The sequence below is a fragment of the Falco peregrinus genome, chromosome 5, assembly GCF_023634155.1.
Source record: "Falco peregrinus isolate bFalPer1 chromosome 5, bFalPer1.pri, whole genome shotgun sequence".
NCBI classification, from domain to species: Eukaryota; Metazoa; Chordata; class Aves; order Falconiformes; family Falconidae; genus Falco; species Falco peregrinus.
Genome location: NC_073725.1, coordinates 75,153,815 through 75,180,069, shown reverse-complemented (window position 1 = coordinate 75,180,069; position 26,255 = coordinate 75,153,815). Strand labels below are relative to the sequence as shown.

The 26,255-nt window shown below is 40.3% G+C and overlaps 1 protein-coding gene across 1 annotated transcript in view; it reads left to right on the top strand.

Annotated features, from left to right (window-relative positions):
* Window positions 1-12,636: 12,636 nt before the first annotated feature.
* RBFOX1 (RNA binding fox-1 homolog 1) overlaps window positions 12,637-26,255 on the top strand; it is a 917,418-nt gene continuing 903,799 nt past the window's right edge. Inside the window, 1 exon segment of the mRNA XM_055806591.1 lies at window positions 12,637-13,158. Coding sequence (XP_055662566.1) covers window positions 13,156-13,158 — 3 coding nt within the window. The 5' untranslated portion in view covers window positions 12,637-13,155.

Below are 26,255 nucleotides of genomic sequence, written 5' to 3'. Positions count from 1 at the left end.
AAGGAATAGAGGATGAGTGCGAGGATTTTATATGTAAGGACTAGAAGATGAAAAGGGTAAGGGGGGGTGATTTTGTCAGTGTTTTGGAAGAATTAGGTCTCACTGGAAGTTTTGCACAGATTTTTAATTCTAACGCATAAAGGCTAACTGTTATGAAATTCATTTTACTTTGTTGGTAGGCAGTCAAATGTATCTTTTGAATACAGATTTAGTATCCTGAGTGAGTATAGAATCAGGACTGAACATTTTTCAAAACACAGCTAGCTTCGCATGGTGAGCCATGGTCAGTTCAACTGTGTGCAGTTCTAGTCAACAGAAAGGTGAAAAAGGGACCGTATGCCACGGGTTAGTGCCAGCTGCACTTGCAGGACAGAGATAGATGGCAGGTATGTGCCAAGGTGTGTTGTTCATCCATAGCAAGTGACAGCAAAAGTGTAACTGTGGGTGATAAACATAGCGGATGCTGCACATAATGCAGTAATTTTTTATAAAGAAGGGCATTGCCCCCTTTGTTTCAGCTGGTTTGCAAAATTTATGTCCAGAACGACCCCAGTGTGATCAGTCCACAAAAAGTTTCCCGGCTGTATTGAATTTACACAGCCAGCTTCTGGGGGCTGAGGGGGTTGCAGGGTTGCCATCTGTGAGAAGAGGTGATTAGAAAAGCTTTTGGGGTCTGATTTGCTCTTTCCCATTCACTTAACCACTTACACCAATGTAAGGTTTGATAATAGCTTATATGAAACCTGGCTACAGTGGCTTGGATTTCGTATGCTTTATGCAACCACTCTGGGGCACACGGAAATAACTACATAAAGCCCAGAGCAATAAGGGATCAGGCCTTGTACTAGTCGCCTTCACAGCTGTGACAAGAGGGAGAACACGGCTGTGGAATTTTCTGATGTTGCTTTCCTGCATGTGCAGGGAGCAGCAGTAACAGTCCATAGGTACAGGAAATGTTCCAGTTTCTCTGCGTGTTACCATGGGAATTTAAACACAGCTACTCATATGGCAGTATTAACTGGTCTGTTAGTGAGCAATTCTGGAGAAAAATCTCATTAAAAATGTGTACTTTCTACATCTCAAATCAATTTCCATGCCTTTTTGTTGTTTGCTACCTAATTAAATCAATGATTCTGTTGCTGAGCTTGAAATGAAGCTGACACAAAGTCCAGAAATGCTGCAGAAACCAACGGGCCTTGCAACAGGTCCTCGTTTTCATGGCCACACCGTTGGGATGCGTTACATCTGTTCATTAACCAAACGGTGGGGTCATCGTGTTCCCATATTTGCCAAATCCTACTAAAAGGAGGTTTCCTATTATATTGTAGAAGTATAAGCCCAGTATTGTACAAAGAAGGAAAGAGGAACTGTGGTATTTTGTATTTCTCACTAGTTACAAGTAAAATATCTACCCAGCAAGTTTGGGGGTTTTATTTTAATTCTGCTGAAATATTTTAATTGTGTTTGGTGTACAAATGCAGCATAAATCCTAGTTTTATATGATTCCGGAATATTTTACTAGGAATCCTTACATATGGATCACAGTTTATCCCTTTTCAGGGCTGGTAAACATAGTTGTAAAATGCTTCTCCTTCTTGAAAGCCTTCTTTTTAAAGGAAGGTTCTTTTTTTTTTTTTTTTTTCTTCTCCACACACACATTCATAAAAAGCATTATCTTAGTCTGCAGTTAGTCTCCCTGCAATCAAATAAAGGGCATGGTTTAATTGGAGAACCACTAGAAATATTTTAGAGGGATTAACACTAATGGAGGAACAAATTATCTTTCTATCAAATGAGGTTAATAAGAAAAATTAGTAGTGGCCCCTCACAGCTAGTCAAAAATCTTACAGAGCCTGCTAAAGATTAATCAAGGAACTTTATCTGTAAAGTCTATGGAATTTTCAAGTGGTTTAGGGTCCTGACTCTCGCTCTGAAAAGGATCAAGCCCTTTGGAAGCCTAACTCTTACTGCCAGGTCAGATTTTAAAAACTTGTTTCCTCAAGAAATAAATTGTAACCTGAAGGGGTTTTCTGAAGTAGTAAGTGCCTAGTTGAACTTTTGCTGAAATTAATGTTACACATAGTCCTGGTTAGTCTATTACAATCTGTCTTGTTCTCAGTAAAATTACTATAGGTTCATTAACACTTTAACTCATAATTAAGTTTATGTAGTAGACTGGAAAAAGAGATTATTATTTTTTTATTGACTCTATTCTGTAAAAAATATAATTGCTTAATCCTTTACAATATTTAAAACAATTCTACAATTAACAGGTGGCCTTTATTTGCATAAAGGCAATTCACAAAGGTGATTTGTAAAACTATATTAAGTATCAATTTTATCTGTATATTGATGTGATATTTGCTGTATTCATTGGCAAGCTGTAAATATATGTTAGGAAATCTTTGGCATGTATCAAAGTACTGAAATGCATGGTGTTGTTGCAATACAGCTATAATCACTTCCAGTTGAGTATTTCAACACAATTCCTAAAAACATACTGTATTTATTAAGACAAGTACAGCTGAAATATCCATAGTGTGGTCGGTTGACCTTGGCTGGATGCCAGGTGCCCACCAAGCCACTCTATCACTCCCTTCCTCAGCAGAACAGGGCAGGGAGAAAGTAAGATGAAAAAGAACTTGTGGGCCAAGATAAGGGCAGTTTAATAAAGCAATAAAAATAGTTGTGTGCGTGGGAGCAAAGAAAAACAAAAGACATTGTTCTCTGCTTCCCATCATCAGGTGATGCTCAACCACTTGCCGGGAAGCAGAGCTGCAGTACGCACAGCAGTTGCTCCAGAAGACAAATGCCATAAATGAGGAATGCCCCCACTTCCTCCTCCTTTCTTTTAGCTTTGGTACCCAAGCAGGTGTCAAATGAACTGGAATATGCCCTTGGCCAGTTTGGGTCAGCTGTCCTGGCCCTGTCCCCCCCGAGATCCTGCCCAGCCCAGCCTGCCGGTGGGAGGAGGGGGAGCGCTGGTTCCAGCCCTGATGCTGTGCCCACACGGCTGGGTCGACAGCACCTTGGCAGCACCCACAGCGCCAGGAGCCTCTTCTGGGGCTGCCTGCTGACGGCTAACCATAGCTATATAATAATGCCTGGGATCTTATGTTTGTGTGTTGACTCCTTTTGTACACACAAGTGTCTTAAGGAGTGCTGTTTGTTGGGGTTTTTTAATTAAAACATTTGGCACAGGGACAATTCTCAGATTAGTTCCTGACTTGTCTGCATCCAGACAGGCTGTAGGCTAACTACCTGTAGGCTAAATTTTCACTTGCTCTAATAAAAGCAGTAGAAGACTAAGTCAGTTGTAATTTTGATATCTACAAATATGAATGTAGTGCAGTGAATGGCAATAAATGGAAGCACTGGACACAGTTCTCCAGTGGTGTTCTGTGCAGGTGTAAACTTGTCCCTCAGTACAAATCCTACATCTATTTTGATTAAAGTCTCAAGGTGATGATATTGTCAACCTTGTAAGCAAAAAATAAATGCCTACTTACAATCACTTTCTCAGGAAAATTCTCCTGAAAGACTAAGCATAAGCAAAGCATTTAAATTTGCATAAAAACTTATAAAAGTCTGATTTATTTAAAACTTTAGTTCCATACATGTAATTATAGACATAAACTTAGTGACTATTCATGTACACTTAATTGTTAGTACAGTGTCTATCTAAGCATTAGTGGCCTTTAGCATCTCTTCACCTCAACGCTGGAGAGGAGTTTTACTTCACAACATCATAGGCTAAAAGCCATTAGAGCCAAGCCAAAATGTTGCAGATTAAGTGGCTTTCGTGTTATGCTAGGAACCACTTTGAGAGTGCTGTTTGTCATCTGCCAAGAGAAAGGTGGGGATCAATCTTCACGTCTTCTCTCTCATGCATATTAAAAAATCTTTAAGGTGCCACGCGTTATCGCATTCAATTAAAAATCCCATTAATCTAACCCATAATACAAGAAACAGGAGAAACCTAAAATAAAAAGTGGCATGTCCCCCTGCCCCCCTCTTCACTATATTTCAAGTACATCTGACTCTGAAGTTACTCCCATCAAACAAGAGCAGGTAGAAACTCTTCAGTTAAGGAGAAGCTTTTTTTTTTTACAGTTGCGTAGCCAGAGGCCCTTGGTGAGAAGGTTTTCCTAATCATCTTCCAATGAAGAACAGAAAAACTTCAAGGGTGGTATCTCCAGAGGAGTATATTATTAGAAAGAATTGGTATTTCAGGACCTTTATTTTATTAAAAATGCGCAAGGACTCCTATGTGTCCAGTTTCACATTAAGCTTAGTGAAAGGTTAGGAAATTAGCTCATATGTGCTGTTTATACAGTTGGAAGGATGAAGGAGACTTTATATTTCACAACTTCTTGTTTCTGACAAGCGGCAGCGAATTCCAGTGAATCATTTCTGAGGCCACTTATCCCATAAAGATGGAACTGAAGGTACAAACTGAGCTGACAAATGCTCCCAGAAAGCCTGCAGGTGGTAAGGTGAAACTGGATCTTGGTCGCTGCGGATCTCAACCTGGTCTTGAATTGGTGACCTACAGGTGAGGGGTTGTCTCTCCTACACTTTTCATCTCTAACTTCTGAATTTTTGCAGTTGATGAACAATTCATGAACTTCTATTTATCTTCAGCAATTGCCTGATGAATCAAGGATTTAACTGGAATAAGATAATCCAGGAAATAGTAAATTTCAATTCATTTTTATGAATCTAATATATATTCCGCATATGAGAGCAGAGATGTGAATACATTAGCGATAAATATACTAGAAAGAAATTACCTATTTCTATAAATGTAGTTTAATTCCCGAAGACATGTAGTCAGAGATTGTGGCAGATCTAACCTTTTGTAGCCCTTGGATTGTCTGCTAATCTCTGCTTTTAAAAATGAGTGAATATACTCTGCAGTTTTTTTCCTCTGTTGTTTCTTATTTATAATGGACTACTTTTCAGCTCAATTCTTGGTCTAAAGCAATATGGGTCCACAGCTAAATGCTTTGGAAAATGTTGCATTATTTCCAGGGAATTTCTTTCTCTTTCTGTTGGTGAAACAATAGCTTCTCTGCATTTGTTGTTGATAAAACTGTTTTAAATCCTTTCTCTGCTGTCAAATATAGAATCAAGTGTGATGTTAGGCAAGTGGTTGTAAATTACATTAGTCCACACTCCAGGATTTGCTATCTTTGTTTCTGGAGTAATGGCAAAAAACTGTCAGACTGAGGGGCAGGTGATATTTTTAAAACCCAGTAATTCATGGACTGCAAAGGCTAGGTAGAAACTCATGGTTTGGAGCACTGAGAATCAAGTAGTTTTCATGAAAGATTTTTCCAAATTCTGTCTTTGAGCACAAGTATTTCAATTAATACTTGAAATAAGAATTTTAAATTACAGAAATATGTGTAAATGCAGGTGTCAATCAATTAGTTCCCCAAATGTAGAGTGAAAAGTTAGAGGTTGTGATGAAAATGTTAGCACATTCTGAGCTTGTCATAGATGCCAATGTGTTCAGAAAGCTCTAGAAAGAGTAAACTGCATAATCTGCAAGTATAGAAAAAGTACTTCCTAACCTGTACAAAGGATTCTGTATTAACAAGTTGATTAATTATGGCATAATCAGAAGACTTTACACTTGAAGAAACCATAAAAACTTTCAGTCCTTCAATCGCTCTGAATCCTTCTATGGCAATGCAAGAAGGCAACATATCACAGCACCAAATAAATCCTGATTATCTTCTAAAATTTCTTAGCTAGACTCTCCAGTTCAGATACTTTCCCCATGAATCATTTCATAAGTATTGAGAGGGTGAGTCTGGCCTTTAGTCTGTCAAGGTATCCATATTTATGATAAGAATGACAAACCCTTTCTGTAGCATCTGCAATATCTTTTTTTTGCTTAAAATATTTTTATTTTGCTTAAAAAAGAAGAGCGTACTCCTCAGAACAGCAGCGCGTGGTCCATACAAGTCATACAGAATTCCTTGGTAGCCTGGCTATGCGCTTACAATGAAATAGTCCGGTAGCTCTTTTACAGGGGAAAAAAAAAAAAAAAAAAAGGTCAGGATCATTGTTCTCATTTTACGGGGAAGAAAACCATTTGACAGCTGAAGAGAAAGGGGAAGTGGCCTGTGGCTTGTGGCAGCAGCATTCTCAGGAGTTAGACGGAGATGGAATTGGATTAAAATTTCCCCGAGTCCTGCTCTGGTTCTTTAAGTAGCAGAGCATGCCTCCTCCCTTGCAAATGTCCCAAATTTAAAGAAGAAAATGCTTACATCATTCCTTTTAACAATTCTTTTCAACATTTCTGTAGCCCTGCCTAAATATAAATGGAAATGAAAATAGAAAGGGAAGCACAGAACCTGATAATGTTTAATCTGTGAACCAATCCATCCACATAGAATAACAAAAAGACAACATACGAATCTGTAATTTTCCTACAAGAAAGGTCAGTTAAACCAACTTGACCTTTTTTCCACATATAAAGCAATAAGCTATCAGCCCTATCTGAACAGTCTTCAATCCCAAGGCACTCTCAAAATAACTTGGAGATAAAGCACAGAGATAAAAATCAGTAGATGCTGATGAGTTGGGCATGCAGTTGTTTCTTCAAGATGTTTCTTCAAGAGAAATTTTACATATGCTCTAAGTCAAAGTCGGGGAGAGCAAAATGGTATTTCAGAATAACAGCTCCCTGGAGAAATGAAACAGATTAATGTGTTATCACAGACAAATAAGTTGGAAACTCTCTAATTTATAGATACTTGGATATAAGCACATGAAGATACTGCTATTAGGGCATTAAAAATAGAAGTATTTTCTTTCTACTTCAAGATTCCACTAAATAACTATAAATTTCTAATTAAGTACATGTTAAATCTGTGTAACAATATAGTTTAGTTTATACTTTGGGACTGAAATCTGAAGCCTAAAAGTAATAGTAACTTAAAAGTACGGGTCAAATATCCCAGAATTATTTTCCTAAGTAGAACTACATGAAGAAAAAGGGGACAGTAGCAGTGGAGCAACCCCAGCTAATGCCGCCTTCTGACACAGAGACAAAAGCATTGAACTACTCAGACTCCAGTATTTGATACACAGCAAATCATCCTTGCTCTAGAAAGCACAAGTGAATGACAAATCCAGTCTAACCAACACTCCAAAGCTATCGTCATTGTCTTTCTTCAACTCCATTCAACACATCATCCAGAAAATCAGAAGTGCTCAGGGCACTAGAAATGGTCAAGAATTAAAAAGCGCTTAAGAGATCTGAGTTTAAACTGCAAACCCACCACCATCAGAGCGGTACCTGTGCAGAATTTCATGTTCTGTGTGTCACAGTTAATTTGTCTATTTCCTCAAGTTTGTGTCCTGTGGCACGATTTGTGTTTTGTCATGAATTTCAAGAATTCAAAATTTTCTCCAAATCATTCCAGGCTACACTTCCTGATAATGTCCGAAGGGTTAAAAGTCCAGGGACTATTACCAAAGTATATACCAATGCATAATTATTTTGAAGATGATTCATGAAGTGTTTATGGCACTGAAATCTGTAATACATCAGTAACCACGGCATATGGATTTACCTTACTTTAAGCTCACATATTTCACTGCAAATGGCTTATGTGTTCACATACCATTGGTAATGAAACGAGCAGCTCTTTAAATGAACACATCTGCAGTGCTTGTGGATGTGTTATAGATGTTCTTTGCTGCAAATGCATTACAATTTTTTAAAGCATTAAATATGTATGTGCTATTTATATAATTCTTACAAAGACATGGAACTTTTATGTTTTGAAGACTTCAAATGAATTTTTACCACTTTTCTCTTGATATTTTTCTTTTGTTACAGCATTGGCAGCATTTACTTAGCCTGCTGTTCAGAACAATTATTTTGTCCAAGAAATCATCAACTTTTACCTCCGGTTCATCTGCCACATGCCATAGATCTGTTTTCTTTATATCTATTTTCTGGTTTTCATAGATCTATTTTCTTCATTGCTTTACTTTTTTTTACAAGCAATGAAACCTATTTTTTCCTCTACTGCAGTATTCATCACTTACCTATTTACCCCATATCATTGCAGTACGGAGCAACAGATTAGCTTTAAAGACAGGACACCAGGCACCGAACCTAAGGATGCTTCATTTTACATACGTGCCCGTTTGGTTTCAGATGTTACACATGGGTTGGTGTTCTCATCTGAAATGCAGTTTTAGGTAGCACTGGGTGATGGCTAACCCCGACTCCATGTATAACAGCCACTTAACCAACAGGTCACCTGCTATGAGCTGCTCAACCCTGCGTTTCCAGGTTATAAAGAGGAAAAAGACTATCTTCTTGCCTCCCGGTGCTGTTTAGAAGTTCAGAAACAAATTACAGGCTTTCTGCTGCCATTGCTCTGCTCAAGTATTTCTAGGTACAGAATTAGTCCCACACTGAGGATGAAACAATTGGTGATTACATTATTGGCCCAGATACCACTGAAGAGTGTTCACAAGGCGGAGGCTATCCATTCTGGGTAGCTGAATGCCAATTGTCTGTTTTGCAAAAACGTGTGGGAGAACGGCCAGTACAAATTCTGAGTGCATGTCCACAATGACTTCAAAGACCTAAACAGGTTGACACCAGACAAAACAGGTGGCCCAGATGGAAGCTGGAGGAACCTTCATCACTGCAGCCTCGGAAGATCAAGACAATACATGAAAGAAGACTAAGGAAGACAAAAATATTTCATTAAATCTAAGGAAACTTCTGCTCATTGAATAATTTCCTTAAGCAACCTCTTCCAGTATTTTTTTTCAGTCTGGAAACTTAAAGTAGTTTATTTGGTTGAATAAGTATTACACAGCCACATTCAGGCTTGCCTTTGTGGTGTGCTCCTACTGGTTCAGGATGTGTCACACTCAACAAGCTCTGAGTTTTGCAGTGTGAGTCTTCTCCTCTAAGACATCCCACCTATTCCAGAATTCATGAGCAAAGAAAACAAGAACGGCTTTTCTCTTGCTGAGTGGCTGCTTCCTTGCAAAAGCTGCAAAACCTGTTATTTTTCATACGAATCTAGTGTCTCCTGATCAGAATAACCACACACCAGTTTTATTTCCAACATCATCTGGGAAAAAAAACATAAAAAAAATTGGAAATAAACTCTGAAAATGTTTTACATGAAAAGGAAGTAGAAAGAAAACCTGAAATAGGCTTTTATTCAGAAAAGAAATTTGTTAAAAGATTTTTAAGTATTAATCCCTGACTGGGAATTTGTTCAAAACATTGTGTTTCAACAGAGCGTTTCATTACCTGCCGTTTATTTTGTTCTCTTGCTATCGATAATTTCCTTTAAATTGGAAAGTGTCTCCTTCTGAAGCCAACTTGTTTTAGTGTGTGACTAGACAATTATATTTAAATTTGTGTACTTTCTTTGTGAACAATTCCTACAGAAATTACTGTGAATTGTGGCTTCATGCAATTATGACTTTAGGGTAGCATCGCCAACATTATTTTTTATCAAATGCTTTAAAGGTACCATATATTATAATGGTGAATAAATAGCAAGAGACATTTCTGAATGTGGTTACTGTCTAAGAGATATACAGGCAGGTACATCCGGGTACATCATGTTTAGGAAGGAAAATATTTCAGTGCATACACTCTGGAACAGAAAATGGGATATTTGAGTGCTATTCTCGGCTCTGCCATGGACCCATGCAAGAATATGGTGATATCTCTTGGCTTCTACTTCTCTGCCCGTAATTTATCTGTTGTATCTTCTCATCAACAATTATTTCTTCCTGTAGTCACTGACCAAACCAAGACTTTAACCTCAGCTGGGAGCCTGTATATAATAATGATGACAAACTTTTGAGCATGGAGTTCTTTTAAGAAAGGTATGACTTGCAGTTCAAAGTTCTTTTATGTGAAGGGAACAAAGGGAAAACAGATATTGAAAACGACCCAAGAGAAATGTTTTGACAGTATGCATACAAAAGGAGAATATGTTAGCACTGAGACTCCAAAAGACAAGCCCTGATCTAGCCATTTAATATATACCTGTTTCTGTAATCAAGGACAGATGAAACTAATTAATACCTGGACATGATTTAGTTTAATCCTGCGAGTAGCCCTTAATACTCCAGTGAGTATTCACTACTCAACAGGAATGCTGAAATGATTAAAGATAACTTTTTATTAATTCCAGTTTGTAGGTTTTCTGTGTTCTTTAATGAAGGATTTTGGTAGAGCTGACTTACTTGCGTGAGCTTCGGCTGTATATCATTTTAGCACCTTAAAATAATTTTAAATTCTTCATCCTCAAAACTGCCAGCTTGCTAGAGAAATACTGTCAGGGTTGTACAGATAGCTGAGTGGATACTGAAAGATTACAGGTTAGATTTTGAAAGAAGTTGAGGTACCTAAAAATCTTCGCAAGTCTGACCCTTGGTGCCCTGCTGAAAATCACATAGATGGAGAAGAGAAAGGAATTCCAGGCAGCTTCATCTGGGGAGGCACTAGATGGCCCTTTCTTCCTTGCTGTTTCACAAACCTGGGGCTGCATGATCCTCTGCAAGGGTCTTTGAGTGGATGGGCAAGAGCATCTAAAATGACTTTGAATCAATCAATGGTAAGCTCGCTCTGAGCTGGCATTTACCATGGAGAACTTCATGGCAAAGATTTCACCAGGAGGAAAGTTTGCCTAGTATTGCATGAGTATATATCATCCAAGGGTAGAATTTTTTTACATGGATGTTTGTCTTTTGGGTTTTTTTATCAGTTCGGTTTTAATGACAGATGAGGAAGTAGGAGGTATTTGTCCATATGACAAACCTATCAGAGTAGTCAACATTATTTAGTCAGAATGCTGATAATTATTTTCTTTATAAGGGGGCCTAACTATACAAACTAAGGACAAGCTGAAGAAATTTTGCCAGCGTTGTGTTTAATTTCTACTCACTAAGCTTCTAGTAGTATCGCTTTCTCATAGGCAGATTAGTAAATATGGGTTTAGCCATCTTCTACTGCAAAGAATAACCATGTTACCTGCCTTAAAATCATTGTGTAGTAGTTTAAAGAACTTTGTGATAATGTTTTCACCTCCAGTTTACGTTTGTTGGACACATAAGCCTCCCATAGCCTTCTCCGTGTTGATTTGAAGGGAGGATTGGAAGGGTGAAAAGAGAAATGAAGGAAACCCACAGAGTGGATTGAAAGGTCCACCCAGGGATCTTTATACGAACCTAATAGGGATCAGCCTCCTGAGCAGGACATACATTTTGAGAGAATCTGTTGTAATAACTCCATAATTTAAACTTCAAACCTGAAATTGAATGTTTGACTAACTTTATATCTCTCAGTAATCCGACAGATTTAAACAGGTGGAGCTAAAGGTTCCCAGCCATTAGTTCAACACCGCTTCATGTTTGATGAGGAGTAATAAATCCTGAGCTTGCTGTTTGGAGCTACCCAGCTCCATAAAGCGGTGTGACTTAGTAAAGGTACATGCCTGAGCACTTCCACTGAGTTCTGTATTTAGGGGATCCAGGATCACACCTGGGGCCTTAAAATAGTGAAAGAAATAGGCTGAGCCCCAAAGCTGCAGACAGGGGCATTGGGGTACAGCTCTGGGCTTTTGAGATGCTTCTGTACGTGACGTATATGCGAACTACAGCTGAACTTCAGAACATTTTGGCTGTAGTTATTTTCTGCAGAGATGAAAGAATTTCTAGGGAGATTGTTCATGTAAAGGTTTGTTTGTTTTTTTAAGGAATCGTATGCTCAAGGTTTAAAGCTTGCTTCCTCAGTATCACCTGTATTATGACTGGTTTCATTTTCTATCCGTGAGCCGTAGGGGGTAGCACAACTGTCTTGTCCTGAGTGCCCATATGTGATCAATACAAGTTTATGTGTTGAATTAAATCTCAGCGGCATTAATTTAGTCTAACTGGAGGTTGAGCAGCACAAACCCGTTTGATCATTACAGAATTAATACCTAATGTACTGAAAAGGACAAGGCACCGTTTTGACAGGTCTCGATGTTTATTTTTCCCCCCAACTTCTCCTTAAATAGCTGCTGCCAGCCTGATATAACAGTAATTCATGCGTTTGAGGGACGCCACGATGCTCTTCTCATTAGTTGAGGATTAGGATTCTTGTAAAATCCGGGCTGCTTTGGGCAGGCGGCAGGCGGGGACGGCTGAGCACCGCCAAGGGCACCGCTGTGATCAGCGCTTTCCCCGGTCCGCTCGGTGCCCGTGTTTGCCGCGGGTTCTTGGCCTCCCGCACCCAGAAGTGCCCGGCGCTGCCGGGGGAGCACGGGGCTTTGCGGGACAGCCCCGCGGCGGCGGGCGGCTGCGTTCCGCCGGGCGCAAAAGAGTTGTGACCGGGCTGCCGGGGCATGGGGAGGCTAGTTGCGCCCCGGCGGAGCGCCCGACCCGCCGGGCCCCCACCGCTGCTGTGGGCGGTGCGGGATGCGGAGCGGCGGGGATGCGGGTGGTGCGGGATGCGGGGGGGGGGGGGGGGGGGGGCGGCGGGGAGCCCGGGCGCCGCCGCGCGGCCGCCAATGGCGGGCTCGGGCGCCTCCCGCCTCCCGGGGAGTCCCGCTCCCCCGCCCCCCGCCCGCCGCCGTCCCGCCGCATTCCGCCGCCCAGCCGCCGCCGCCGCCGCTCCCGTGCGGCTGGGTGCTGCCGCCGCCTCCCCGGCGCTACGGCCCCCCTCCGCGCTCCCCCCCCGCCCCGGCCCGCCCCGCCGGGCTTGAAGGTCACCTCCGCCCGCCCCCGCTCCGCGGCCACTTTCCGCGCCGGCTGGAGAGCGGCAGCGCCTCACCCGCGGGAGGGTCCCTGGCCAGGCGGAGCGGGGCTCCCGCGGGGCGGGCGGCCGCCCGCTCGCTGCCCCCCCCCAGCCCCCACCGCGGCGGGGGGGTCTCGCCGCTGCCCGCGGAGGTCGCGGGCGGGCCGGGCGCCCCGCTGCCGGTGCGCGGCGAGCCCGGGGGGGAGCCGGGGGGCGCGGCATGCGGCGGTGAGGGCGGCGGCGCTGCCCGCGGGGAAGGGGCTGCGGCGGCGGCGGGGAGCCGCGTCCCGCTGCCCCCCTGCCTGGCGGAGCCGCTCGCTCCGGACGGGAGAGGCGCAGCCGGCTTCGCCTCCGCTCGCCTCTTTATGGTGAGTTTGGGCCGGGGGGCGGCGGGATGATGGGGGGGGGGGGGGCATCGGCATCCTGGCAGGTGCGCGGCGGCGGAGGTGCTGCTGCGGCCCCGCTCCGCCCTGCCCGGCCCGGCCTCCCCCCGGGGAGGAGCCGCTCCCGCTGCCACCGGCCGCCGCAGCCGCAAAGTTTCCGGGGCGGCCCGGGCGGAGGTTTGCGCGTCCGCGGAGCGCCCGCGGGCGGCGGGGTGGGGGTCTCTCTGGGAGCGGGGCTGCGGGCACCGGCCGGCCGGGCTCGCCCCCTGCCAGGCGGGGGCAGGGGCTGCGGGGGTCGCGCGGCGGGCGCTGGCTCGCCACATACAGGGAGAGCAAGAAAAATGGCCAGTCGGGGTTCGGACGGGTTACGGGGGTTTCAAAAAGTGCAGGTATTGAGCTGCTGGGAGCCCGCCTGCCTGTAAGTCATCGCTGGTTACTTATTTTGTAGGCGATTCATCATTTTCTCCTGGACGCTCCTGTCGGGGAAAAAAGTATCAGTGTTGCCTATATACACGCTCGCTACAGGTGAAGTGACGCTGTATACATTTAAAAGGTGTAGGCAGCGGCGGCAGCGCTGGCGCTGCCCAGCACAGGCACGGCTCCGCAGCCTGGCTGTGGGACGGGGCGCTGCCAGCCCAGTCCGGCTCAGCTCAGCCCAGCCCAGCCCAGCCTGGCCCAGCCCCCGCAGGTGGCCGAACGCGTGGGCTCTGGAGTTTGCCTCTGCAGTGATTGACATGAGCGAAGAAAGATCTTGTCCATATCTGCAGCTTTTGTTTATCCACTCTCTGAACTGCAAATGTGGCAGGGTACGGTACAGCCTTAAGTAGCTTAGGGGTGACTGGTTTTTTACGTTAAATAAAATTGAGTTTATTCAAGATGAATTGGATCATAAAATCCAACAGAGGCTGAGGACGGTGTCCCGAGAATGTCACGTCCCTTGCTTCACTCCTCACTCCAGGCCTGACGATACTTTACAGAGAAAGATACTGTATGTTTCATTTGTTTTTTAGAAGTGTGAAAACAGTTTTATCTATGGGCTCTGAAAGTAGGAGCAAGTTTGTCACTCTGTGATGTTAGAGATTAATGATTGTGGATTTATTACAGTCTATGAAAAGGAGCTAGTACTCATAATCAAAGAATTATTTTTTAGAGACCAAATAGTCACAGCTGCTTGAGAAACTACATGTTGGGAAGAGTGTGTGTGTGTGTGTGTGTGAATGTTCAATGTGTATCTCAGTAGATCATTTTGTTTTCAGGAAAGTATTTGGTATCACATGCTCTAGTTATGAGGATTATAGTAACAATTTAGAATAGCTCAAACTATCGTATTTAAAATTTATTTTCTTTGATTTAGATGATTTTTGCATTGCTGAGTTTTTGGGAAACTATTTTAATGTAGCATTTCTGATTATAGTCCAGATCTACTACCTGCCTTAGGTAGGCGTCAGAGGTTTGGCTACAAAATTTTCATTTACAATTCATTCTTCTGGTAAATATGTTAGCCAAAGGACTTGACACTTTGTGAAATGAAGCCTGTGTTTGTAGTGTCAAGACTATATTTCTTTTTTCCATTAGTACTTAGCTGGGTATCAGCAATATAGCTGACAAATGTAATGAATAAAATTCACAGTATGTTGATGATTTTTATAGTCCTTGCATTTGAAGTACTTGGTGTCCTTGACGTGATGAGGATGCTTTTCTGGTTTTCATGAAAGGGTATCCTCTAAATGACAGAAATACCGGCAGGAGTCAAGTGTCGAGGAAGAGAGCGGGATTGTTAATTCCTGGATACATAATGCGATACATTTCTAGTAGAGAATATGAGTATGCCCGTCAGATTACAGGGTCCGGTTCCCAGCATTGTGAATTATTGTAGTGATGCCTACACACTCTGCGCATATGTAATCCCTTACTAACACGCACCTGCAAAGGAGGGAGGATGTTATGTCTGTAGGCCATGCTGTCAGTGCTGGTGGGCTCTGAAGGGGCTTCTTACTTCCCAAGCTGCTGGGCCTCCACAAAGCCCCTCTGGAGTTAAACATGGAATAACCAAAGGGGACTCAGCCACTCAGGCCATCAGGCTTTCTGCCCAGGGCAGGACCAGCTCCTGTGTCATCTCTGATGGATGTTTGTGTCCTTTTTCTGTTCCCCTTCTTCTCTAAATTTTTTTCCTGCTTTGCTATTTTTTCCTTCATCTCCTTTTTTCTTCTTAGTGTATGTTCTTACTTAACTCTTTTCTAAAGAATCTTCCCTCATCCCCTCCAAACCATCTTTCCCTCTGGTGTGCCCAGTCAGTTTGTGTTCCAGTATTTTTATTGCTTTCTGGAGGACCTCCTGCTTCTCTGCCAGCCCTACATATATGCTGGCTTTACCAGGTTTTTGCCTAGGTTTAAGGAGGGATTTAATGGAAATAGCATCCTTGGTCTCACTTTGTGCAGACAGGTAAGCTTCATTTAAGACCAGAAGTGCCATTCAGTATTCACTTGCAGGGGGGGAAGTTGAGCTAGTTGGAAATACAGGACAGACGAGACCAATGGCTGAGGTAAATAACTCACCATCGCTACTTTATTATGCTGTAGCTTTGACACGGCATTATCTGATTTGACACGGCATTATCTGATTATCTAATTATAAGCATTATGTACTGTAAAGATGGAATTCCTAGTGCTGGCCACAAGAGGAAATATTATTTACGGTTGTGGGAGGCATGACTATGTTAAGCATACAGTTGTCCGAAAGGTATGTTAATCTGAAAAAGACAAATCTTCCATAGTTCAGATTTATATGTAATATTACAGCTTGAGAGAAATATTATAGTTGAAAAACGTTTTCCTCTTAGCTGTGCTTATTTTGTGCCTGTCAGAACTCTCTTTGCTGATTTCTTGTATCTTGACTCCTTCCCGTTTCATCTGGCAGACTGGGGATGCTGTTGTCTCATGCACCTTTGCAAAAGTAACGTGAATAAAACTGAAGAGTTGCGAAACAAGTGAATGGGTAGGGCTTAAAAGAGTAGCAAACAGAATATTAGGTGGCCTGACTGTTTATGGGTTTGATTATGATATCGTTTACATCTATGGCAGAGCTTCTGTTGATTTGATTGTGCAGGATTTCAGCTGTAATACTTCCTGAGAGCAGAAGGCTCCTATTGCTGAGAATCTTTTTCCCAAGTCATTAATGAGGAGTCTTTTTTTTTATTGTTGCTCTTTGATTTTAATTCTTTCTTTAGTTGCACTTTTTTTATGAGTAGTTTAATTCTTTTCATTAAATAACTGAAATTTTCAGTGCCCGTAATTATTTTGCAGCACAAATCCTCCTTCGTGAAAGTATAATGCCATCTCTGAAAACTTATGTTGTATATTCTTGAATACTACAATATTAATAGATACTGGGTTTTATCACCTATTCTGAATGTATGCTTTTATAATTAAACAGGAAACTGTTTATGAAGTTTTCTATCAGTATTTATTACACTTTCCCTTCATAGCTGAATTTTAATATGCCAGAAATTAAAACTTCCTGCAAGTAAGATGATTGTGTCTGTGTCTTTAATGTTAATGCACTGAAAAATGAATGTAAACTGAAAGGAAATCTTACCTGACATGGGAAAATGCTTTTGGGATGCTGGGATTTACAGTGGTATATGACAGCAGTATTGAAGCACGTGTAAGATTCTGAAGAGCACAAAGAAGCAGTCGCGTTTGAGCCACAGTATGGGTAACAGATACTGAGCAATGTCAAATGCCAAAAATATGCTTGTCATACTTTGAAATACTCTTTCTTGCCAAATAGGTGTAGTTTAATGTCTCTACTCATCTGCTCCAGATTTTGTACTTTGCAGAGAACCTGTCTACAAGTGAGAACATTTGTAAGTGGAGGTTTTAATGAATATTCAGAAATTCAAGGTAGTTTCTGAGGTGTGTTATGAGGTATTAACCATCTGGTTCTATTCAAGGGGAAGGGAACTGTTAGGTATTTTGTAACTATGTATCTTTCAGAAATTTAAAAGTTGTTTGAAGTGTCTCTAACATAAGACATGTTCACAAATCTAAAGCCCTATGCCAGTTTTCTCAAAGCTGGTTAAAACCCCCAGAATATTTCACATCTTTGGATGCAGTTCTAAAATTGGGTGTTTCCAAACAGCAAGATGTTATTGCAGCTAATACCCTGAAAGGAACAAGGTAAATATACAATTTGAGATTGACAGATGCCTTAGTACCTAGCTATGCAATTCAGTGCTCTAAAATTAAGAGAACTGCCTGGAGTGGGAAACACTGTGCCACAAACTGGGAACATCTGTCAGCAGGAGACTGACTGCAGTCAGTCAGGGAGATTTTGTAAAACTGACCGAGCAAACTCATGTGCATTAAAATAATTGTCTCTCTGCTTCACGTAGAAAGGCGTAAGGGAATATTGATACAGCAGGTTGAGCTGGAAGTCTTGGACTGTGTTAAAGGGCAAACACGCAAACCTACATCACTTCTAAGACAAATGGCATACTGATGATGTAGGGCCAGATGCAGCTGGTTGTGACCGGTGTCACAAACACTGTAAAAATACACAGATTTGCTTAGTTTGCAACATACTCGGTTTCTACCCTACCGTGTACAACCCCAACCAAGGAGGTTCAGGGTACAAAAAGAAGAGGTTATGATTCCAAAAAAAAGGAATTACAAGGATACAGGCTAGAGTATGTTTAAAGGAATTGCTATTTTCTAAGCTTCTCTGTGTTAAACAAATGGTATTGAGAGCTGGAGTTAGTGAATCTCAGCTTTCTGTTATGTTTTATAGTTCATCGGTCTTGAGTCTGTCACAATGCTAGCACTAGCTGTGATTCAAAATCTTCCTTTACTGTCGGGCATTTATTGATCAGTTTTCCATTGGAGTTTTTAGAATCTAATAAAGTTTCAATACGTACTGATGTACTTTTCTTGGTGAGGACACTCGCAGGGTCTTGGTCTTCTGATTGGAGCCTGGTTCCAAAGGTTTTCTAGGGATTTTATTGTCTCTGAGTTTAGGCTCTCTATTAGATGTGAGCAGATACTGTATGATCAGAACAGTAAGCAGCTAGCCTGAAAATTCATAGTTTTTCCTGAGAAATTTTTCTTTCCTGGTGTTAGATGTCTGGGAGGGTTTTTTTGGTTGGGTTTTTTTTTTTGCTATATGTTGCAGAGGATTGACATTTTATGGTTTGGGGAGAGAGAAATTGGACAATGTTGAGTGGCACCGACCCAGGAAAAAGGCTTAATAGCCTTTGTCAGAGCCAATATTGGTATCTTTGTCTGCCCTGGCAAAACCTCCCACTTTTTTCCACAATTAACAATTTCTCCTAAATTAAGGTTTATGCAATATTAATCAGATTTTTTTTTTTTGAGCAAATGAATTTGATAGATCCTGTAAACTGTCCCTATATGAAAATAATGAATACAGTATTAAACAGTGGTTTCAGAATAATCTTCAATCTTCAAATTTATGTTGTTCTGTAACCCTTTGCCTTGGGATACAGCATAGTATCTATGCAGTCCTTGGCCACAGAGCTTATGGTCTTGCTTCTTTGGAGGGAAAAGATACTGAAGCATCAGTTTTGAGTCATGCTTCTGGGTGGTTGTCTCTCATCAGTGTCACATGAAATAATTTGATAAAATATTACCTTCTGTTACAATGAAAGTTTACAGTGAAGCTCTAGGATTTAAAAAAAAATAAAAAAATCTCACTCCACTACAGACAGTCCACTGTGTATGTGAATAGTTACTTACATGTCCTTTCCTCCAGCATTGAAGATGAGCTACCTAAAATGTCATCTACCACATGGTGATAGCCATTTTAAGTCTGCAACAATATAAATGCTAAGGAAGTCCCAGAGTGCAGTTTGAATTGGGCCACATAGAGTGACACAGCAGGAAGAATAATGGATCTAGATATCCTCCTGATCTTGCTGTGGTATTAGACCCCCTTTCCCCACTCCTTAATTTAGGACACTCTCCAAATGGCTCCTTCACTTCATGATGACCTCTTCTCTGTTGGCATCATGATAATATGTTAGTTTGCAGCTGCCTCCACAGGAGAAGGATTGGGTTTCCCCTGGTTGTTGCAAGTATTGAACTCTTGCAAAATACCAGAATTGTTCCTGTTGCATGTTTTGCATACTTGCTTCATTGTGAATGTCCTCGACTTAAAACCAGATTATTTCATCCTTACAGTTTTCCAATCCCTGATACCTACCCATGAGTTTTTTGGTTGACGTTTTTAGTTTCATTGTTTCTATTTTACAATGCTGCTTTCATTTTGACTTGGTACCCAACGTCTGACTGTAACTGATTATTAAGGATTTTACGCCACTGTGGGGAAAAATCAGCCATAAAGCCCAGCTGTCAGATGGAGCAGCTTAGGGGCTTACCTAGGAGCCTGGTGCACAGAGCACTCTGGGGTGGCATACAAAAGTAGATCCTTTTGCTTTGTATAAGCCTTATTCTAAAATCATGCATTCTTTGATAGTGAAGCCATCTCTTACTCCTCCCATTGTAAAATGCCTTCAAATTGGTTGGCTTTGGTGCTGATATGATCTTTCATTCTCACTCTGGGAACTGTCATTATCAAATAAACCGCCTGATTAATCAGTACTTGTTGGGACTATTGGTTCAAATGGGCAGGACGATGCAGTCGGGTAGTTTGACTCCTTTTATCACTTTGAGCGTAGTTTTGTTTCAGCAATTGGCATTTCACTGTAGCAAAGTATGTAATCAACTGTAGGTGGTAACGCTCCCTACTTGTTTTCCCTTGAATGTGGTTAGCCTGAGGTTTTCGTGTTCCCAGTGTTTCAGTGCTGGCGGTTATATTCTGGCCTTTTGAATGACTGGAACTGCTGTTTCATTGTAGCCAGAAAACCGCTCGTCTTAAGAGATGTATGTTTGTTAGACCCTGAATGGATTTTAAAAAGGACTTGAGTGTTGCTTGAACTCTTATTATGCACAAACTTGTCTGTGTAGGAACCTAATTATTTTATTATATTCTACATATGAAGGCGCTTTTTTGCTACAGTGTATTCAAATGTGTATTACAATAACCTTCTGGTGCTGTGATTTGAGGAGTTCTGCAGGATAGTAGAAGTCTCTTGGAGACTGCTGAAAAGGATGGTGAGGTGATGATACCATCCCTGAGCACTAGGTAAAATTCCTGTCTTTACTGAAAAGAAGTAATTTAAAACAATTTTGAAACACAAAGTGATCAAATGTAGGAAGATACAGTTTCTTATAAATTCTGTACAAAGCATGTAATTTAGAAAAAAGCAGATGATAAAGAACAAGATAATAAAGGCATACCATAAAATGGAAACAAGTGGTTAAATAATTAGACATAGGTGAGTCATAAAAATCTTGTAATAATAAGAGGTGTTCATCTTTTTTGTTACAGGAGCCCATAGTATTGAACCAGTTTCACAAGAAAACAATATGTGCAAGTAAATTAGAAATTGAGAGCTACGTGATAAACTCTTCCTTTCTACTTATTTCTGAATTTTGTTTGCCAAAATCAAGCTATTCAGCACCTGTGCTTGTCTGTGCTTTGCCATGAACGTTACACTTTGCCTGTAAAGGAATCCTCTTTTAGTTGCAAAAATGGATGCATCTCTATTAGCTGAGCTAAATTTTAGGCAGTGAATTGGCTTCTTTATTCCTGTAATGTGTTTAAATCAAGCACTGTACTGCCCTATGAGTAGATCTTAGTATTGTTGGCTGCTAAGCAGCACATCCCCAGCCAACGTGCGTTCCACATTGCCATAAAAATGACTTGCTGGGTTACGTTGTACCAACACCTCATAATGCATCTGCTGCTTATTTTGCTATTTCAAATGCTATAGAATTTGGTCTCAAGTTTTGTGTTCTTTAAAGGTCTCCAAAGTAAGTCTAAAGAGCTACAGACCTTCTCTCATTCAAATCAACAGGAAATAATATCGATCGTGACAGGGAAGAGGAACACTGTTGGTGTCTTTTACTCTTGTGTCGTTTGGGCTCCTTGTTACCTCCCTTGTTACTTTTCTTTTGCCAATGCACAATCAGAGCAATTCCTATCTGTTCTGTATCTATCGTAGCTACCTATTCCACTGTTCAGATCATTGCACCTTGAGTCCTCTGAATTTCCAAGAAGAAAGAAGCTGGTGGGTTTGGTTTGTTTTTTTTTTTTAATGTCTCAGGCCTGATATTTGCACAGTGACTGTGGTGGTAGTGTGTGCTGGGTTGATTTGGGGAAAACAATGATCCTTGGCTTTGGGCATCTCCAAAGGACGTGCTTTTTATCTCGCTCTGCTGAAGGGCTGGCTGTTGTCATCTGTGGATTTTAAGAATCTAGAATCACATTTTAAAGAGTAGGAGGATTTTAGGATGATAACTTATTCCTTTTTCTTTTTTCTTCCCCTTCCCCATTTCTTTCTTTCTTTTTTCTATTTTTCTTTTTTCTTTCTTTTTTCTCTTTCTTGTTTTTCTCTTTATTTTTCATCTTTTCCCTTTTTTTCCTTTTTTTTTTTTCTAAAGAATTTTCTCTGCTGATGTTGAATATATAAGAAGTTTAAATAATTGAAGTGTTTCAAATGAGGAAATTGAAAGGGAATTGCAAATGAATGTTATAATGCAGTACTATTGCAGCTTGACACTTATGTGTGGGTGGTCCTTCCTGGCACAATGCTGAAAAAGTAAGAAATCCCTCATCTTAGGGCTGTGGGAGTGTGCACACCTATGAAAGACGGACAGACTGGTAACAAGAGAAGCATGACTGATGTCACGAGGTGACCTGTGTGTGCTGCTTCTGATAGTTGAACATGTGCATTGGGTAGTGTCTACTACAGAGTATGTGAGTAGTTGGGTTCTTCTGAAGTTGCTTATGAATTACTTGCTCTTGTGCTGATGTTCTGTGTGGTGCGTAAACGCTCCTGGCTCTGTTGTCGGGCCTCCCTGTGTGTCAGCGGTAGTCAGCTCTGCTCCCTGGCAAGCTCCTGGGAAGCTCTCAGTCGGTGCTCCATTCTACAGGCTGTTTGTTGTTCGTTTGGCTTAAGAGGTTGGTCTGTATCGTCTTCTTCCTCTGAGTGGAAGGTTAAGTGAACCGTTGCTTCATGGCCGAAACACATAACTGTGAGCCAGACAAGCTGGTACTGCTTCTGCCTCTCACGTTTTCTAATGGGCTGTAAGGCTTTTAGTTAAACATTTGCAAGGAAGACCGCTGTGTATTTTGTCATGTTTAAAAACTACTGTTTCTTCTAGTACGCCTAGCCTAAGAAATATAGGTGCTGGTTAGTGCATATGGTAAAGTACACAAGTACATACAGTAAAAATGCACACAAATAATAAAGTAGAAAGGTAAATTTAGTGTTTTCATTTATCCTTTCACATCTTCAAAATGTATATAGCTAAAGAGCTTATAAAAGGAGTTGCAGCTGACAGTTGATCTGGAAATGCAGAAATGTTAGGGAAGGTATTTATGATTTCCAGTATGCACAGCTTGGCAATTGTTCATATTTTACAATTTGTGTCATTTTTGCTAATACTAAGTTTATGTCTTGGTATCTACGTGCAACACATCTGAGTTGCTGACACTATGAACTATGATTTTGAATTCTCTCTATTTTGTGTTTAAATTATCAACCATAACTTTGTGTTACAGCACACACAGGGAGGGAAATGTTAGCTGTGATTCCAACAGCAAGCATTAAATGAATATATTGCATGCTTTTCAAATAATAAATTTTAGAAGTACATGAATATTTACATAATATTCCTATTCACAGAGATGCCAAATTAGAGCCACGTTAGGAACTCTGTGCATTAACTAGAATTTCTGACTTTTGCATGCTGTAGATTTGAAAGCTGTTCAGTCTTCTGGATTATATTCTGGTTATCAAAATACCTGCGTTGGTTGTGTTGAGTGATAAGAGATAATGGATCTTCTCCAGCATATTTAGGTACCACTTTCAGTGTGTGGTTTGCTAGATGATTCATGTGTTTACTTTACGTGTATCCTTTTGCTATGGTGCTAATACAAATAAAATCTGTTCTTTTAATTTTCTAACCATTACTAGAAACAATACGTACCATTATAAACCTTGCCTGAGTGACAGGTATAGTTAAATCTTTGGATGGTGAATTGGAAATACTGGTCTTTTGTTGGCAAATAGATTAGGGAAATAATTATTTGAATGTAAATTGTCTGCCCTATCACTAAGCATTTTTATACAAATTAGGCAAAAATAATTTCCTGTGATACTTTAGAAATCAAATACACTCACTAGCTATGCAAACAGAAAGAAATGTGCCATCATTTTCAGAATGCCTCAGAATATATGAAGGAAACCTAAACAAAAAGAGTTCTACAGAGGGGGAAAAAAAGTTCAATTAGAAACTAAGGTGCTATTGTATAGCATATTTGTGTAGACTGTTTAGCTACAGAATGTCACACACATTTTAACATTTGGAAGTGTAGAATACTATTTTAATTTGCCATATCCAGATATGGACAATGTTAATTTTTTATGCAGCACCATTAGATAAGAAAAAAATATTGAGGGCGTTACATCCTAATCTTTAGAGAAATGCATTTATAGAATGCCAGCAGATGTCAGTATGTTCTTGTCATATAGCTCTTTCAGTTTTAAACAATGATTTTCCTTGGATTCAATAATACAAGAGGAAGTAATAAGTGTTGTGATACTATCTTAATGCAGGTCTGATTAATTCAAATATTTTACTGGAAAAGTTTTTTTCCCTTGCTGTTTTCTAGACCTGGGCTGGCACAACATCCATGCACACACTAGCTTTCACTGTATATAACTACTCATCTGACTGCTTAAAGAGTACAGTTTAAAATACTTTGCTAAATGGGAATTTATTATTGATAGTATAGCACTTTAGTTTCTAATTGAACTTTTTTCCCCCTCTGTAGAACTCTTTTTGTTTAGGTTTCCTTCATATATTCTGAGGCATTCTGAAAATGATGGCACACTTCTTTCTGTTTGCATAATTAGTGAGTGTATTTGAACTCTGATGTGTTTAATCAAATCTGTCTCTCTAATTTGGAGATTATTTTGTCACTGTTTATGCATGGTAATCAAAACCAGATGAGCTGTTTCTTGTCTTCCTTGTATTTCAAAAATCAATACCATTGTGGCATTGTGGCTCTTGGTGCCTCAGTGTGTTAGGTGTTGTGGCATTGTGGCTCTTGGTGCCTCAGTGTGTTAGGTGTTGGAAGAAGTGGGAGGAATCCAATCTGAAGACAAAAGGCTTCAGGATCTAAGGAGCTAATCTAGATATCTTGGCCTGTGTTTTTTTTTTTTTTTTGTGTGGTTTTTTTTTTGTTTTGTTTTGGGTTTTTTTTGTTGGTTTTTTGTGTGGGGGGGTTGTGTGTTGTGGGTTTTTTTGTTTGTTTGGGTTGGGTTTTTTTTTTTTTTTTTTTTGTAAATTCAGTGATAAAGTACTGTAGCTGACACTTCAGGCTTTTTAATTACATTTCCAAGGAGAAATTTATTTTACATTGGCTCTTTCTTCAACCCTCCTTTCAAGCTCTGTCATCGTAAATAGTTTGTTCTACATGCAAGACCTATTCATTGTGACTTATTCATTGCTGCTTCTCCTCTCAGACTGTTTGCATGATTTTCATATCATGTAAATGACAATCAAGGCAGGCAAAACAGATAAGCAAGATACTTGCCTCTGGAGTAAAAGTCACAAGCATACAGCATTACTGAGGTTGTAGTTCTGGATATAAGGCTATTTTATTTTCAGAGAGCAGTTTATATTGCATTTGCCCTTAATGCTATTTCTAGAAATGCTGATAAACACCCAAAATCCTGTTAAGTATCATGCTTAAATTAGGTCTAAGCAACTTTTTGCCTGATATACTAATTAATTGAAATCAGGGTTTGGCTTGCTTACCTGATGCTGAATGGAGGAAATTAGAAAACTGTAGTTCTCTTTCTCATTTTAGTGGTAGCTGGGGGGGGGGGAAGAGAAAATGTAGATACTTGAGAGTCTGCATGGGCTATGTTTGAAAATTTAGTTATCTTCTCTTTTTGTAGTGAAAATAAGAAGCAAACTGTGTTTTTCCACCACTGAATAAAAAAATAAGCAGTATCATGTATTGTTTTGGCATATTTTCTTCCATGGCAACAAGCGCTTTCTGATAGGTGATTCTTATTAACAGCCTCCTGAGTATGCCTTTTGAAAACCTGTAAAATATATAGATGTCATTGATTTCCTTATGTAGCTGGCAGTGCCATTGCACCTTGGAATCCTGAAAATCAGGTTTTCAGAAAAAAATAGGTGGAATTTCCATCATGCTTTAACATACTCAACAATTCTAAAAAACTGTTTCACTGAAATTCCTGAGCAACATGAAAACCTTACAACTCTGTTTTATTGCATACAGAAGCTTTATTTATGAAGAGTTAGGCTTTACAAATGGACAAATTAAAGGAACTGCTTTTCTTATGATAATATAGACATATGGATCAAAATACTGAATGTGAGCATTAACATGTGGCTTGGAAAGCTCTGTCATTCAGTTGTATGTATGTTGATGTATGTAAGCTGAGAGCAGATGAATGACTCAGTTCTTCATTTTGTCCATGTAATTCATACATTAATGTCTGAAAATGTGATCTTGCTGTCAAGATTATGAGGAAGTAATAAAATGGCAGCTGTTACAATAATTGTATACTCTCATATCTCAAAACTTAGTATTTTATAAAAATCTAAATTCTAAGATGGAATAGAAAACATTTGAAGCTTGTTGGAAATGTTAGATGGATATGGTCAACTATAGTGCAAAAAATAAATGCAACTTCAAATTTTATGCAATATGTAATAGATCTAATGGCATGAATTTTGTTAATTTTTACTTCAGTAGCTTCATAAAAGCCTATGAAACCATCCAAAAAAAGATTTGTTGTGATATTTTCTGCACCCTAGAAAAAACCCAGGGTTATAGCTAACATGTGCCCTCCAACACATTTCCATTTATTTTATTGCAATTTGAGTTTTTTTTTCCCAACCCATTGAAACCATTTCTAGAAATAGATTTTTAAGTAGACTGTATACTGAAACAAA